This window comes from Ictalurus punctatus, chromosome 23 (genome assembly GCF_001660625.3).
Source record: "Ictalurus punctatus breed USDA103 chromosome 23, Coco_2.0, whole genome shotgun sequence".
In the NCBI taxonomy this organism is placed as follows: domain Eukaryota; kingdom Metazoa; phylum Chordata; class Actinopteri; order Siluriformes; family Ictaluridae; genus Ictalurus; species Ictalurus punctatus.
In genome coordinates this window covers 4628293-4647057 of record NC_030438.2, presented here as the reverse complement: position 1 = coordinate 4647057, position 18765 = coordinate 4628293, and the positions used below count along the sequence as shown (strand labels likewise).

At 38.3% G+C, this 18765-nt stretch overlaps 1 protein-coding gene across 1 annotated transcript; it reads left to right on the top strand.

The window, feature by feature from the left end:
- The first annotated feature begins 474 nt into the window (after nt 1-474).
- On the top strand, nt 475-17332 carry LOC108256549 (ferroxidase HEPHL1). The gene is made up of 20 exons (XM_017453528.3): nt 475-790; nt 1656-1876; nt 2250-2453; nt 2723-2905; nt 3097-3351; nt 4805-4976; nt 5115-5254; nt 5907-6038; nt 6494-6699; nt 8775-8937; nt 9062-9271; nt 10155-10362; nt 10691-10830; nt 11270-11392; nt 11511-11611; nt 13625-13850; nt 14323-14462; nt 14549-14702; nt 15390-15416; nt 15774-17332. The coding sequence occupies exons 1-20, from the start codon at nt 633-635 to the stop codon at nt 15839-15841; spliced, it is 3231 nt and encodes a 1076-aa protein (XP_017309017.1). The 5' UTR covers nt 475-632; the 3' UTR covers nt 15842-17332.
- The last annotated feature ends 1433 nt before the right edge of the window (nt 17333-18765 follow it).

Genomic DNA, 18765 nt, shown 5'->3' with positions numbered 1-18765 from the left:
TTAACCCTTATTTTGGTTTCCTAGTCAACAGCTTAGCAAAAACAGTGTGTGTAATAACACTTGGGAGGTCATGTTCATGAAACACTGCGTGTTATGGTAGAAAACCATTCCACTTAAAACTGGAGTTGTGAAAACTTTCACAGATTGATTTTAGTCTTTTTTAAAAGCTTCATACATATTGGATTTGTGAAATACTTGTGTTCTAAGACATAAAAGGAAATACATCTTGTAAAGAAGTATTTGTTTTGACATTGTACTCGTATTTCCTCTATTGATAAAATCAATGTGTGTGCGTGCGTGTGTGTGTGTATCAGTATATGTAGTACATACTGATAACATTTACGTTTTAAATGTCGGATGCAAAAGATTAAGTGAAACAGCTAAACATGTTACAGGTTATGTACTTTCCTTAACGCCAAAAGATTCATAACTTTAGCATAACCGCTAACTTCACCAGTGTGACCGGTTCAGAAGTAACCGGAAGTCGCTCCTGTAGGAATACACTGGAGAAGGATGCTTTTCTTTCGGTTTCATTTTAGGGTGTGGGGAAAAGCTGTTGGAGTTCTGGTCGTGTTTATTTCTGCGGTGCTTATTTAACTTGGACACACCACAGACCAGGAGGTTGTTGAACAATGACAAGAGCTTGGATTTTCTGTTACACGGTTCTGACTGTGTTCGGTCTGAGTGAAGCCGCAACAAGGACTTACTACATCGGAATTCGCGAGGTGTTCTGGAATTACGCTCCCAGTGAACTAAATCTAATCAGTGGCGTTCATATCAGCTATCACAAGTAAGTTAATCATCGTCTAATCGAATAATATGAGAGAGTAATAGGTTATATCACAAGCCATTATTACACTATTTATTATACGTAGTAAATATATGGCTGGGAGCGCGGGGCGGGGGTGTCAAACGCATCTAAAAAAAAAAAAAAAAGCATTTAACTGACAAAATACAGTAAATCCTAAGCGCAAAGTCGATAAATATAACGTAACAAATGATTTAATAATTTAATAATTGAAAATGTTTGTCCAGAGTCGGAGAAACATGCAAATTACACATTCACACACCCCTACAGTGGGACATACCATTACGAAAGCTCTGAAAGATGGGCCATACCACTTACGAAAGTATAACACTATAGGTGTATAAATAATAATAATATTAATAATAATAATAATAATAATAATAATAATAATAATAATAATAATAAACGATATTTTACAATTTGGACAGGGGAGTAATTTATAAAACAAATCCAGAATTATAAAGAGTAAACCTGTGGAAATGTGGGTATATATACATATGAGGAAATGCATAGGCTGCGTATGTGAAATAACTTGAATAATCATCTTTCATGTTAAAAAAAAAGAAGATGTAACATGAAAATCATCAAGTTTCAAAAGGGAAATAGGGATTAAGGTGTTGGTCTACTGCTCAGAAGGTTGAGTTCAACCCCCAGTGCTGCCACTTTTGGGCCCTGAAGCAAGGCTCTTAACCCTCAACTGCTCAGATGTATGAATGAGATAACTGTAATTTGCTCTGGATAAGAGCATCTACCAAATACTGTAAGATGTGTTTTCTTTCCCTTGTTTGTTCATAATTCATGTTGTCTCTCTTTTTTTCTTCTGTTTTTTCTCTGAATATCTGGTCAGTTGTTCAACCTCGAATGGTTATATGTATAAAAAAGCTGTGTATGAACAGTACACAGATACGACTTTCACCACTGAGATCCCTAAACAGAATTGGCTGGGATTCCTTGGACCTGTGATCCGTGCAGAAGTGGGCGATGACATTGTAGTGCATATGAAGAACTTTGCATCTCTGCCTTATTCAATGCATCCACATGGAGTCCTCTACAAGAAGGACTCTGAAGGTAGAATGGGTTTTATTCTGTTTGACTGTAATCCACTTTAAAGTAGCGGTATGTAACTCACTCAGCTACTATGATGTCAAACATACATATAAAGATGTGTGAAATATAAATATATATATTATAAAGCATCAAACAAGAGGTCAAGCAAGCCAGAGGCGACAGTGGTGAGAACTATACCATTCCACTATACTGTAACTAAACAGTGTAAATAAATACACTGTGACATGTTTAGTTTTGCCTCTTGCCTTGGCTCGTTTAGATTTAGATATAACCCTCAGGATTGTAGATTCTGCTAAACTGCTGATCATTGGTTAAAAATCAGATATCTTTGATGATCACTTCACATGTTATGACATGGCTGTCTGTTTACCAGGTGCGTGGTATCCGGATGGTGGGAATAAGAATGATGATGCTGTGCCTCCAGGACAAGTCTACACATACACATGGCAGGTGACAGAAGAGTCTGGTCCTACAGAGTCTGACTCCCCCTGTCTTACATCGATCTATCACTCTCATGTAAATGCACCAAAAGACATAGCAGCAGGACTCATTGGAGTGCTGCTCATCTGCAAGAAGGGTAACATTATAATATTCATAATATTTACATATTCAGAGACAAAAATGTGATGTTTCTGAATAAACTTATGTATCAATTTTCCAATTAAGTATTTAGTAAGATATAACACATGAAAGACAGTGATGTTACATGAAAACAATGCATTTATATTTTAAGTAATTGTGTATTTATAATACATAGTATTGTTTTTTTTTGTTTTTTTAAAGAAATTAAAGAAGTTCATGTGCAACATGCATGTAAGGTAATGTCGTGTGTTTTTTCACTCTCAGGAGCTCTGGACTCATCTGGACGTCACCAGTCTGGCATCTCTCATGAGTTTTTCTTGATGTTCAGTGCAGTGGATGAAAATCGTAGTTGGTATCTTGAAGAAAATATTAAGAAGTTCTGCCCTGGACATGATGTCTTTAAACTGAAAAATGATGTCAAGCTTCAGAATTCACGCCGGCTGCACTGTAAGCTGTTTTTGTTTCAGACATCCAAGGCACCATTTTTTTTTAACATTGTACTATCTTGACATAATAATCTAATGGCATAATATTGTGTATTGTATTAAGTGAATGTCACTATATAGTAGAAAGATAATGGCTTCACTATCAGTTCCACAGGTTCACTCCTCTGACGGTGTTTTCTCTTTTTTCCCCAGCAATAAATGGTTTTGTTTATGGTAACTTGCCAACACTGGAAGTGTGTCTCAGACGCCCTGTGTCTTGGCATCTTTTTGGTATTGGTAATGACATAGATCTTCATTCCATCCACTTCTATGGCCATACCCTGCTCAACCAAGGTCATCGTACTGATGTTCTCAGTGTATTTCCTGCCACTACTGTCACTGCAACAATGGTTCCCATGACCACTGGGAAGTGGTTGTTTAGGTGCCAAGTTGATGATCACATGCATGGTAAGTTCTCTATTTTTTCTGCATATATATTCAAGTATTTAATTCCTAAACTCTAAACTATAATTATTCATTATTCAGTTATTCATTTGAAACCATATTCCTATCATGAACCACTAAAAGAATGTTAAATAATGTCAAAAGAATGAGGAATGTGAGTCCTCTGAGTTCAGGGACTTAATCAGGGTTCCTAAAGAAGCTTCAATGTTTGAAATGCTTCATTTCTACAGCTATGTTTTCATGGTTGGAAAACTTCAGAATCTAGTTTTCTTGTTTATCAGCAGATAACAGGTACTTTTCTTTGAGTACCAACATTTATAAATCATTCAAAATTCCCTAGAAAGAACTCTTTTTTTATCATTGAAATTAAATAATGTAAATTACAAATTGACTGGTTTCTTCCAGTTCCAAATTTCACAACTTGGTTCTTGGCTAAAGGAGTGGAACCCGAAGTTCTGCTGTTGTAGCCAGTGGACTTCATCGTTTAATGTGTTGTTGATTTTCTGCTCACCACGGTTGGAAAGAGTAGTTATTTGAGTTACCATAGTTACCATTCTTCTCTGAATTCTGTCATCAATAAGGCCTTTATGGCTGCAGAAATAATGCTCACTGGGTGTTTTTTTGGTTTTTGCACCATTCTTTGTGAACTATAAAGACTGCTGTAAGGGAAAATCCCAGGAGATCAACAGTTTCTGAAATATTGTAACCAGCACTTCCAACACCAGCAACCATACCATGGCGAAACGAACGGACAAGTCTGTAACACTTGCTGTGTTGAAAATGAAGAAGTGGAAGCAGGCTGAGGATAATCCAAAAGGGCTCTTTATTTTCGCTTTCACTTTTCAGCACACTACACACACACACACACACACACACACACACACACACACACAAACACATGGCTCTGTGCTTATTCTCCCTCTCTCTCTCTCTCTCTCTCTCTCTCTCTCTCTCTCTCTCTCTCTCTCTCTTGGCACTCATCTGTCCCCACTTTCCCCACCACTCACTGAAACACAGAACCCTCATTAGTAAGATTTCCTGCAGGTGTGTAATCTTTACCACTCACCTTCTCCGGCTCCGCCCTTCATCCACAAACCGGCGCTTGACCACACCCCTGCTTCCACAAAGACATTTTTCCCATTCTGATTTTTGGTGTGAAGTTTAACTGAAGCTCTTGACCTGTATCTGCATTATATTTAACATTGTGCTGCTGCCACATGATTGGCTGATTTGATAATTGTATGAGTGTGCAGATGTGTGGGTTGTAACTATTGTATGTCAGACAGACACACACACACACACACACACACACACAGTGTTGAGGTCTCCCTAGTTGGTCTTCCGTAACCACAAAGGTTATGTTATTCTGATTAATTTGATCTGTGTACACCACAAACTCACAGCACTCATCTGTCTTATGCTGTTTGTCCCCCTTGTGCACATATCTCATGAGCAGCAGGTATGGAGGGCTTTTATGAGGTCTCTTCATGTGGAAATGATGGTGCACCTACAGTGTCCCCTGAGGGGCATGTCAGGCGTTTCTACATCGCTGCAGAGGAGATACTTTGGGACTACGCCCCCTCAGGGAAAAACGTACTGACCAATAAACCACTAAATGAAAAAGACAGGTGACTGTACATACTAAACATATTTAGTGAGAACATACTAAAAAATGACTGGAACTGTGTGTACTATATTCTATCACACATAATAGCACACTTTACACTTTTGTCTATATGTGCACATTATTGTTCCTCTCTTTGCAGTGACTCTAAAGAATTCTTCAGTACAGATGATGGAAGGCTGGGAGGAAAGTACTGGAAGGTCAGATACATCGGGTACCACGATGACACATTTACTTCCAAGATCGAGCAACATGGTTCAGAACATCACCTAGGCATTCTGGGTAAATGTAAACAGTGTTGTATGTATATATATATATAGTGTATAGGAAGTATCTGAAACTCTGTGAAACTTGATCAGATTGTATGGGGCTAAGACTGGACTGCCATTAAATTGCAGTCATTTAAATCCCAAAGAAGTTTGAAGCAATAGCTAAAAATACTAATATTTTAGAAGACAACTGCAGTAGTGAGTGAAATCATTTTATATTTTAATTTAACATTATATCCTTTTTGTTATTTCTGTTTTGTTCTAAACAAATCAAGCACAGTATAATTCCTGATAAGGACACGATATGATATGGCTTCCTTGTGATTTTCTTCTGTGGTCTATATGATACAAATGTATAAAGTATTGTTAGACTATTTCTCATTTTCGCTCTGTCTGTACCAGTGTAATTTAATTAGATTAATATTCAGATCTAATTAAATTAAGCAATTACATTCGAAATGCATTATAGGTAGTCACCTGTTTCCCAGATGATCTACATACTGTACAAATGATTCTTTTTTTTACTCTTCAAGACAACAGATGTTCACGGTGTTTAAGTGGATTTATTCGGTTAAACGGTAACAGAATGGTTGTGCTTCCACTTTTCAACAGTGAACCATGTATTGTACAGTAACACACGGCAACTGTATTGTGTGTGCTCACAGGTCCTGTCATTAGGGGAGAACCTGGTGATGTCATTCAGGTGACATTTCGAAATAAGGCGCATCATAACTTCAGTATACAACCTCAAGGAGTGTCGTATGACAAAGCTTACGAAGGAGTGATATATCAGGATGGTAAGACACGCAGTACAACCCTTACTTGATTTGAAGAAGACGGTGTATGACATGCAGGTAGACATGAATTAGAACAAATATGACAGGAAGTAGTGAGGGGTGGTCAACAGAGAGCCAAATATTACACCTGAGAGGATCAAGAAAACTGCCATATGATATAAAAGACATGGCATACAAGTTGTTTGTTTAAATATTTAGGTTATGTAAACTTATAAACTAATATCATTTTCATTTTTTGCAATATCACAACCATATTTGCCCATTTCAGCTACTTGTAATGATGAACAAAAATCTCTGAAAGACTTACTTAATTTATTTCCTCTCCAAATAAAATGTATTTCACATATTGCATACTTTGTCTCTCGAATAAACACACACATACACACACACACACGCACACACACACCCACAAACGCAATTAAACTCGGATCTTACTCTGACTTTGTCCTCTTCAGGTTCTCAGAAAGCAGGGGCCAGTGTGGCACCAGGTCAGACGTTTATTTATCGCTGGCGAGTGACAGAAGGCCCCTCGCCCAGTGACCCACCCTGCTTGTCATACTTGTATTACTCCGGTACAAATCCCGTTAATGACACCAACTCTGGTTTGGTGGGACCGTTACAGGTGTGCAGGAAAGGAGTTCTGGATGAGAGTGGTCGACAGGTACTCTTCCACACGTCTTAAATTAGCTCATTTATCTGTACGGAACTTTTTTTTGTAAAGAAAATGGCAAGCGGTAGCTTTAGTGGAACACAATCAGAAACATTTTAGGGAGAAATAAAACACTTACAATAACCTAGTTGCATACAGTAAGTGTGCACACCCTTAAACGAATACTTTGTTGACTCACCTATTGGTTTTATTACACCACTCTGGCTTTTTGGTTAAGAATCTTATCAGCATGGCACATCTTGACTTGGCAATATTTCCCCACTCTTTCTTGCAAAAACATTGCATGATTGCATTGATTTGGATGTATGCGTTGAGCCATTGTCGTGCCGAAAGGTGAAATTCCTTTCATCTTCATCTTACCAGCAGACACCTGAATGCTTTTGCACTAAAAACAACTGGTATTTGTAGCTATAAATGATTCCCAACACCTTGATAAAAGCCCCAGTTCTGGCTGAAGAAAGCAGCCCTAAAGCATGATGCTGCCACCACCATGCTTCACCGTGGGTATGGTGTTGTTTTGGTTATGTGCTTTTTTTTTTGCACTTAACATACATTACCTTTTGAAATTATGGAATTACTATACCTTTTGGGATTGGTCTCATCATACCATAACACATTGTTCTTGCTAATGTCACTGCTGTGCTCCATTTTCTCTATTTGTTATATTGATGATGGCCTTCACGGTGTTCCATGGTATATCTAATGTTTTGGAAATTCTTTTATACTCCTCTCCTGTTTGATATCGTTTGACACGTGAGATTACATGCTCTGTAAACTCTTTGTGGAACATGACTTCAGCATTCGGATGAATCCAAGAAGATGTGAAGAAAATCCAACAGAAACAGCTGATCTGTATTTAGGGTTAATCAGAATAATTTCATTCATGACAGCTGTATGATAATTACTTTTGAACATGAGATTGAATGTGATTGGTTCATTCTGAATACAGCCACATCAACAATTATAAGGGTGTGCATACTTATGCAGCCAGGTTATTGGAACTTTTTTATTTTTTCCTGTTTTTCCCTAAAATGTTTCCATTTGTTTTCCACCTTTTCAATACATTGTTTTAATTTTTATACGTTGTACTTTCACACTGAGGGTGGGAAAAGTTCTGACATGATTGATCTTGGTTTATTGATTTTTTTTTTACATCACCAAAGGCTGCCATTTTAACAGGGGTGTGTAGACTTTTTATATCCATTGTACATTCTACAAAAGAATGAGCAAATTTTCTCTAATCGTATTATGTATTCTACCTTCAACATTTTATAAACTGTTCACAGGAATTTAAATCATCATGCATCCATATTTAGGATGATTTTACTCTCGTCTTTATACACATGGCCCTGAGTTTACAAGTAAAAGCCATTTCCACTGATGATATACTTTTCAAATTCAGGGTAGTGAGAAAGAACATTCGCTTTGGTTGAATGAGTTCACAGTGCACAAGCAATCAGAAGTACACCTGGGTTCCTAAGGAAGTTTTGGTGAAGTTTTGAACACTAAAGAGAGGGTATATCCATCCATCCATCAATTTTCTAAACCGCTTATCCTACTGGGTAGCAGGGAACCTGGAGCCTATCCCAGGGAGCATGGGGCACAAGGCGGGGTACACCCCGGCCAGGTGCCAATCCATCACAGGGCACAATCACATACACATTCACACACCCATTCATACACTATGGACATTTTGGACATGCCAATCATCCTACCATGCATGTATTTGGACTGGGGGAGGAAACCGGAGTACCCGGAGGAAACCCCCGCAGCACGGGTAGAACATGAAATTCCACACACAGGGCCGTGGCGGGACTCGAACACCCGACCCTGGAGGTGTGAGGTGAACGGTGCGCCTAGAGAGGGTATATATTTGTTTGAATTTCAAAACAGCTAACTAACTTCATCTATACTATTATACACTATACTGATTATAGTTTTCTAGTTTGGCTTGGTAAACACATGAATCCAAGCACAGGAAAGACCAGAATGACTTTTTTTTAAATTGATAATAATAATCCATTTGTTTATGACAAAAGTCTGATTTGGTGTGTGTGTGTGTGTAGCATATAGGGCCAGAGGTGCAGAAAGAGTTCTTCCTTCTCTTCACTGTGATGGATGAGAATAAAAGCTGGTATCTGCAGAAGAATACTGCTGAGTTTGGTAGTGATAAGCCGATCTCAGATGAAGTAAAATTTGAACAATTTCAGGAGAGCAATAAAATGAGCTGTAAGCACTAACACTATGACTGCACCTGATTAATTACACCTTGAAGGTGAATATACAGCTATTTTACAGCACTCCCTTACACTTATGCGTGTGTGTGTGTGTGTGTTTGTGTGTTTCCTCTTAGCGGTGAATGGCTTCATGTATGGAAACCTTCCTCAGCTTGTGTTGTGTAACGGGGACCATGTTGTGTGGCACTTGCTGGGGTTGGGCTCAGTGGATCTGTTTGGCATTTACTTCCAGGGCAACACGTTTCAGCTGGATAAAACTACGCGTGACACACTCAGTCTCTTCCCTCACTCCAGTGTCACCGTCTCCATGACACCTGACAATGATGGTAATAGAATACGAGTTTACATTTCAAAATGAAGACATAAAACTTTAATGAAATGAAACATAAATATTACGTGTCACTAAGAACACACTTAAGTTCTGGTGTGTGTGGTTTGTACATATATTCATTGGTCTGGGAGCCAAACTGTCTAACATATGGAGGACAATGGAGGGTTTTATGTCAAATTTTACAGCATTATGTAAACGGTTTTTATTGAGTATAACTGCTTAATTGAAATAGTTTTCTCCTTGGATAGTTGATTTCTAGTATTTACCCATTTTTGTTGTTTTGTTTTGTTTTATTTTAATTTTAGTTTAGCTTGGTTTGATTTGTCCCGAAACCCATGACGTGTTTTAGAGCAAACTAGCCAAACTGATTTTGCTAGGCACTGACTAAAGCCAACTTGATTAAATTGGTAAAAAGGAATAAAGAATCGGTTTTAATTCAACTAAATATCTGTCAAAATGAATTTCAGTGGACACTGCAATAAAATTAATAAAATTGTTTACCATTTAGCAATACTACATCAATCGATTCGACTTTAGTAGGTCTGTGGAACTGTGCTAAGAAAAAAAAACGAAGCACCTTTTGAATCAACAAAATAATTAATTAAATAAACTGCAACTCTTAATGAAAATTACTACAGACCATGAAAATAAAATAAAATACTAAATATGTCTAAATAGGCAAGGGTAATAAGCTTAAGGGGGTACATTATGACTCCAGATTTAAATCTTGTTACATAAAGGTGATTTTATAACAGAGCTTCCTCAAACAGTCATAAAGTCACAACATTTATCACTGCAATTTGTTTCACTGTATAATTAAAAATACATATATTTGATTCTTCCACTCTTAAAGGAATGACTTATGCTCTTTGCTTCAGGTGTTTTTGAGCTGAGGTTTCTTAATACTTATCACTACCGTGGTGGCATGAGGCAGCTGTACTCCGTCAAACACTGCACACAGAACTCAGAGGTTACGACCTTTCAGCCTGACGTGTATATCTATTTGGCTGCTGAAGAAGTGACGTGGAATTACGCCCCAAACCGAACATGGGAGGTGGAGAAATTTAATACTACTCTCAATGAAAGGTGAGTGCTGGTCACTAGTGTTGAAAGACTTCCACAAATGAAATACAGGAACTTCTGTTCTGAAAGTCATCCAAAACTTGAAGGCCATATATTAAAAAAAAAATTAAATAATAATAATAATAATACTGTGCTTTAATGTGGTGTTTCAAAATTGCCATTCAAATTATTTCAGATTAACGATTGCTAGTTGTGTACAATCCTAACTCCTGACGGTTTTTGCAGCTTTAATATGCAGTACATTAAAACAGATTCCCTTGAAAGATTTAATAGTCAGTTTGTGGTTACTTGATAGTTTGCCGTTGTTCTCTTTCCTCTTTTTTTCTCTCAGCAATGGAAACGTTTACCTCAAAAAATCGGCTGATCGGATTGGGCCTGTATACCAAAAGGTGGTGTACCGCAGGTACAAGGACGAGACATTCACAGAACTGGATGCCAGAGGTCCTGATGAAGAGCATTTAGGCATTCTGGGTAAAACATTTTTGAGTTGCTATGTGTTTGACTGGTCCCTTGAGTTGAATGGGTTTAATCCAAACCTCAGTATCCTAAAAAAAACAAGTAGGTCTATAAATATTATCAATCTGAATCTAATGAAGATTTTATTAAAAAGTGTTCTTTGAGGAATAAAAAGCTCTATGGCACCATTAAGTAGGCAAAATAATATTGTACACATGTCAATAATGAGCCTAATTTCTGAATAGTTGGATTATGTTTGTCATGAAAATCTGTCCAATTAAAGGAATCCTGGTTTTTAAAAAGCCTGCGTTCTAACCTACAACCTCTTATATCTTACTATATAATTTTATACTTGTAATGTCTAGCCTCCTTGACAGATGACTTCTAGACAATACCTAGTCTCCCCTAAAATCATACAACAAGAAATGCAATTATAACATTTTTCTGTGCACAGGTCCAATTCTCAGAGTGCAAGTTGGTGAGAAGGTCCAGGTTGTGTTTAAGAACAAAGCCACTCATGCCTATTCAGTTCACGCTCATGGAGTGAAGACCAATAAGACTCAAGCTGTTAATCCAGGTATACTACAGCCAAACAGAAAACTACCACTCTGATAACAGTCTCTGATACCTGTGCTTGTATGTAGGGACAATGTGTTATACATGCTAAAGAACATACTTCTATTTGTGTGTGTTAGGTAACACAACAAGGTATAACTGGACTATAAGTTCAGGTCCTGGACCCACGGAGTCAAACTGCATCACCTATGCTTATTACTCATCAGTGAACTTTACAAAGGTAAAACACTTCATTCAACATTGTTACAGCTGCACGCTTTAGTCTTGATTTATGGTTTGCGTGTGTAAAAAAACATAAAAGCTGATTTTCTAACAGGGTCTGCACAGAGAGGATTGTGTTTTAATACAGAACACCCATTTAATTGAGTACTCAAATTGTTATTTAGCACACATTTGGGAATAGAGATTGCTTGTTTAAATTAGTACAACAGAACGGCATGTACTAAATATACAAAAGCTCATTATATGAAATATAAAAGCATTTACTAAGACTTGGTCCCTCAAAATAAAAAAAGTGTTATCCAAATTATGCCAAGGGCGACAGTTTTATATGTAATATTCACAGCAGATTTGTACACTCAAGTCTAGACTGATGTACATGTTTTTGTTCATATTGTGTTCTAAGGTTTTCAGTGCATCTCAGCACACTTAATTTACTACACTCTCATTACTATTACAGTACAAGGTGGGATTTTTCTGTAAGTGGCGAAGACCAAAAACCCTTTACGAAATGCTTCAATCTGAAATGATTAACATCTTCACTCAGAATGCCTATAGTTTTTTGCCCAGTGTTGATGTTCTAGAAACAAGGCTGGCCCTTACACTTCTTTGTTTGACAAAGACATTTTCTTTCTGTGGCTCATAGATAAACACGTAGATATTAATATTTTCAATAACAAAAGTATGTTTATTATTGGAATCAGCTATTTGAGCCACACCCATTACTAACAGGTACATAGAATCCAGCATACATCCATTCAGTCTCCATAGACAAACACTGTCAGTAGAAAGGGTAATATTGTAGAGCTCAGTGACTTTCAACATGACACTGTAATAGGATGCCAACCAGTTTGTAAATGTTTTTGCCTGCTTGTGCTCTCCTGGTCAATTGTGAGTGCCCTTATTCTGAATTGGAAGCATTTAGGAGCAACAACAGGTCAGGCACAAAGTGGTAAACTTAACAAGCCTACAGAACAGGACCATCCAGTGCAGTAGGAAAGAAATAGCTACGCCCTTGGTTACAACAATCACTAGCATGTTAGCACGTTTGCCTCACACCTCCGGGGTTGGGGGTTTGAGTCCCGTGTCCGTCCTGTGTGTGTGTGGAGTTTGCATGTTTACCCTGTACTTTTGAGGTTCCCTCCCCCAGCTCAACAACATGCAATGTCGGCTGATTGGCCTATCCAAATTGTGCGTAGTATGTGAATGGGTATGTGAATGTATGTGGGATTGTGCCCTGTGATGGGTAGGCACCCCATCCAGGGTGTCCCCTGCCTTGTGCCATGAGTTCCCTGGGATACGCTCCAAGATCTGCCTGTGACCCTGTGTAGGATAAGTGGTATGGAAAATACATGGATGGATGGATGGATGGTCTGTGGCTGTTGTTCATGGTTTAGGCTAGGCCCCTTAGTTCCAGTGAGTGGAACATTTAATGCTACAGCATACAAAGACATCCTAGACAATTATGTGGTACCAAGTTTGTGGCAGCAGTTTGGGGAAAACCCTTTTCTATTCCAGCATGACAATGCATAAAGCAAGGTCCATAAAGACACGGTTTGCCAAGGTTGGACTGGAAGAACTTGAGTGGCCTGCAGAGAGCCCTGACCTCAACCCCACTGAACACCTTTGGGAGGAACTGGAATGCCAAAATCTATTAGAAAGCCTGCCTAGAAGAGTGCAGGCTGTTAGAGAAGCAACAGAGGGACTAAGTCCATAGTAATGCCTATACTTTTGGAATTGGATGTTCAACAAATACATGGGTGTAATGATCAGGTGTCTACATACTTTTGGCTATACAGTGTAACTCCCTATGCCTAATGGATCCTAATGTTCTCAGGGAATCTTTTTCTTAGATCAGCACTCTCTGTGGCTATAAAGGATCTTTAGCACACTCAGAAATCTCATTTACATAGTTCTCCCTGCCTACTTTTCACATGACATCACTTACGCTTCTGTACTTTGTACATGTCTAATCTACAGTATCAATCTATTGTATGTCTGTTTCCGGTGGCAGGATTTAGCGAGTGGCTTGGTCGGGCCATTGGTGGTGTGTCGTAAGGGGACTCTGAATGAAAGCAGACGGAGAAAGGATGTGGATAAAGAATTTGCTCTACTCTTCATGGTGTTTGATGAGAACGAATCGTGGTATCTGCAGGATAATATAAAAAATTACCTGAACAGAGACCCTGAAATTTTCGACATGGAGGATGAAGAATTTATGGAGAGTAACATGATGTATGGTAAGCATAAACAGTTCTAAACACGATAATACATAAATTGAAAATTTTGCGTTTAGTATTACAAGGAGCTAGCAATTTTAGGTAGCGAGAGAATGTGATGCTTGCTCTAACACTTATTGATAATCTCCAGGCTAAATGTTTTTGTTGGAAGGTAAGTTTTAATCTCAATGCAGCTATCCAACAGACCATAACTGCGCTTTAAAAATAAACTACATTTCATATTTTGATTTTGGTCAAAGAAAGTATATTATTGAATGCATTTTTCAACAAATATTTCAGGACATGTTATCAGTGCTCCATCAGTGTGATTTCCACCAGTGCAGATCTGATGGAACATTAATAATCAAAAATAGTAACCAGTAAAGTAATCTGTCGAGTAGGTTTGGAGGTATTTTGTTACAAATATAACATCATATTGCTAATATATAAAGGAAGATCTGTCACTGTAATGCTTTCTCCATGTGCTGATCAGGTATTAATGGAAAACTGTATGCAAACCTGCATGGTTTGAAGATGCAGCAGGGAGATCGGACTGAGTGGTATTTAATGGCACTGGGGAGTGACCAAGATATGCACACAATACACTTTCACGATCAGAGCTTCATATACAGGGTATACATTTATTCAGTCATGTCGATATTTACACATAGACATGGACATTAACACTGACTTATGTGTCTACCATTTTGCTCTTTCAGACGGATCACCCCCATAGAGCTGATGTGTATGGCTTGTTCCCTGGATCCTTTAAGACTGTTGAACTACGGGCAGGCGCTCCAGGAACGTGGCTCCTCCACTGTCATGTGTCGGACCACATCGACGCCGGCATGGAGACGACCTTCACCATCGAAGGTTAGAATTAGAACAGTTTTTAATGTTGGATTGAGGATTTTCAATGCCAGATTATACCCATTGAAATGAGGCGCACTATCACATACTAACATAAATTAAACCTGCAACAGAAACATTGTCTTGAGAAATGTACAGGATGTCCCAAAAGTCTCCAAACATAGGGGACTGTACGCCAGCACCACGTCGGTCGTGCCTCCGTCAGTGGATGGTCGTGGACGTTAATTTCTCGGTCGGTCCGCAACACTCCCAGTCTTTTTAAATGTTAATGAGTTTGGAAACATTGTCGTGTGTGGTGTTCTCGCCATGTTTCCTGTTCAGGTCCATCGCAACCTTTCGACAGCTTCCCGATCCAGCCATGAGAATGATTTCAATATGTTCTTCTTTTGTCAAAGGCATTCTTAAAGGCTATCTGGAAGACATTTGGCTAAAAAGTGTTCATTTCTCCTATGTATGGAGACACTCTATACATGCTATGAAATATACAATATCAGCCTGGTTGTGTTTATGCTACGAGTCAAACTGGAGAAGAGTTACAGACACAGAATCGTTAGAACCTAGAGACAAGAACTGAGATGTTTCTCACTTCCAGGAAGTTGAAAAGACCAGCTGAAACATTTAAGTCGTTTGTAAAATGATGAATGTGTTTTAATCAAAATTGTGTTTGTTTGTTTTTTCCCCCCAATGCAGCTGCAAGTTCCAAAGCTTGGACAAATGGTAAGTCTCAATTGTAAACCTTCTTAAGAAATAAAGCCACCAAACTGCACTTTTCTTTGTTGTTGGGGTGTCACCATCAAGGGTACGTCTCTGCATCAAATTCCCACCATGTGCCAGCTCTCCCCTATCATTTGACAGATACCATCCGAGACACGTGACACCAGCCAAGTGCATCTTTTAGAACTCGCATTTCACGTTTCTTGGTGAAAAATATGCATACAAATGGTACAAAACATGCCCCCTTGATGATGGTTCCTTTATTGAGTCTGAATTACATAAAAATATCTTTATATATACATATATTTTTGATTGACGGCTTTTTCCTGAGACCCACCAGCAGATTTTCTCCTTTTTCAGCCATCGTGTTTCTGCAGTGGTTTTGCCGAACACTGCTAGCCATCACACTTGCTTTCTGGCTCCAGTAATTCAGCAGAGGTGATGGATGCTGGACTCCTATTTTGGACAACCACCTGTGAATTCCTATTTATTAAGCTTTATTTAGTTTTTAAGTTGTAGCATAACTGCTTGTTTAGCACTTTTTTATTAAGCTTTTTTTTCTGTATAGCTTAGACTAGTTAGACTATAAGACAGTTGGTACTGTATAAATGTTATTAGTGTTGTGTAATATGCACTGAGCGGAACATGATCAATGTAAATACAGGAAAATTTCACACTTGACCCACCTCCAAAGAGTCCAACTTAGCCACATGTGCCTTCATCCCCCTGCTGGCAAATTTCCAACTGGTCCAAAAATATATTTATAATGGCTAAATTTGCACTATTGATATTTTTATCTATTCAATTCATGCATTTTATATCCATTTTATGTCCATTATTAGGGACTTTAAGCAACAGCTGCGAATGTGACGGCATTATGACTACTTCGTGATGTTCTACTGTAACCTTCTACTACGGGAGAATAGTTGTTTTGCCGTAGTCTTTACAACGTGACAGATTAGGCAAGAAAATATTATGTCTTATGGTATATAACATTGTAATTGCATCAGTATATGATTGTACCATTAGTCTTTTATTTAATCGGTGTTGTTAAGTTTGAAACTTATTAAGCTTATTTTAATTTTCTGACACGAAATACATCGAGGCATTCATCTTCCTCCATGTAATCAAGATTAAAGGCAAGGACTTTAATCTTGACTAGGTTTTTAGACTTACTGGCATGATACAAGAGGAAAAACTCTTCTTATGACAATAGAGTATTATTTAATGCCAAAGTAATTATTCTCTTGCTTATTTAAATGATATTTTTTTTGATATTTCAGTAATTGACTGAATGCTGTGTTGTGCCGTCTCGTTCTCGGTTACGGTGGTGTGACAGCTTACTTCCGGTCGCCGTAGCCGTTCCATTCGCAGTTGCTGCTTATAGTCTCTATTGACTCTTCTGCCTCTATGTTTTTTCCCCATGGTGAAAGAGAGCAGTTTAAAAGTAACTGAATATTCATCCAGTCCTCTTTACATATTAAACACATCAGGAACTCCTACAGGGCTGCTTTGGGAGGTGGGAAGAAACTGGAAAAATGGAGAAAACTAAAGTGAACACTGAAAGAACAAGCAAACCTCCAATAATCTAGAATATTTTTAAAAAAATTTCAAAAGATCTATTTAACATATTATATATGCTATTGATTAATTGTTTGATAGGGGCAGTGGTGGCTTGGCGGTTAAGGTTCTGGGTGACTGATTGGAAGGTCGGCGGTTCAAGACCAGCATTGCCAAGCTGCCACTGTTGGGCCCTTGAGCAAGGCCCTTAACCCTCTCTGCTCCAGGGGCGCCGTATCACGGCTGACCCTGTGAACTGATGCTAACATGCTGGGATTTGTGGGAAAAAAAAAAGAATTTCACTGTACTGTAATGTATATGTGACCAATAAAGACTCATTAATGAGTTGCTTGAAATGGTTTAAAGTAAATTATTGAGGGTTTTTGTTTTGAGAGAGAGAGAAAATATAATTAACGTATGTATTACATTTCTCGGCCACCATTACAAAAGGCCGTCATGTCCTTTTATTTGGGGGGGGGGGTGGGGTGTTTTTATTTTCAGAAGAAAATTGGAGCATGTGTAGGCTTTACAGTAAAGCTAATTTCAGATCACAGAAAATGTACATCTGCACTTTTAAACACGTTATTTTCAATGGAGGGTCGCAAATCTTATGCCCCCAGACGTAGTTTTCGGTTAGGCTGCACAAATTTTTTGCTCTCTAGGGTTCCCCTGTAATCATCCCCAATCATGACTGTATCATCCCCAACTTCAATGGGATGCACAGTGCAGATGTGCATTATAACCGCACTGAGCTTAGTAGCAGACACAAAACGTAGAGCTCGTTGCGCAAACATTTTAATAATTAAGTACAGATCGATTTGAATAAAAGGCACTTTCTAATTTCATATTTTCATAGTCTCATACTGGAACTTAGCAAAAGGTGTTTCAGGTGTCACCAGCCAACAAAATTAAAATCTGAAAATGTTTGCCAAAGAATAATAAAATGAATAAAACTACAAAGGAATTACTGTTACCGCTGTGAAGCTTCTCATAATCCAGTAGCAGCATGTCCTGACGTATTTTATTCCTCTTTATACCACATTAGCCAATAATTACTACTATTGTTTTTTCAGGTATTAATTAACGACACACGATACTTTTAATACTGTGGAAAATCTGCCAGACAGATTAGTTCCTGTTATCACGATCCCTCACTTGCCTCTCTCTTGAAGTTAATAAGAGGAAGAAATGTAGCTTGTCATGTTACTGAGAAACTAGAACGCGCCAAGTCCTCGATCAGAAAAGTAACTAGAAATGGTTAAAAAGTATTACATGGCATTCATTAAAGATATCAAAAACTGCAGACATTGTTTACACTACATTCGACTCATCTGTCATGCTGGTGCGAGTTCTAAGTGTAGAGTTAGAGACTAAAGGTAATACACAGTGTGTTAATCCCCTTCTACTCTTGATTGGTATCGGTTTCTGATCACAACACCACGCTTGTCTGGAGAGATTCTGGTAGAAGTTACGAAGCTTATCATGCCGTACAGGTTGATGAACGCTTCTGCCGTAGCGTTATGCTGGGTAACCTTTACATGACTAGCGTCCTTATCTCTTCCTCTTCAGAGGATCGAGTCATCGTCAATTAACTGCTCAGTTCTTCAGAAGCTGCAAAAGTGTCTCAATTTAGAGGCTCAAGAAAAGAGACTCAATTTACTAAAGTGTCTGTACTCGCATCAGGATTAAAACGTGGGATCTACAGATGAGAAGGGTGGACGTACAGACAGCTACATGACTCAGCCAGTGATTACAAAAGAAGTAGTTAAAATGGTTGATTTGTACTGTACAG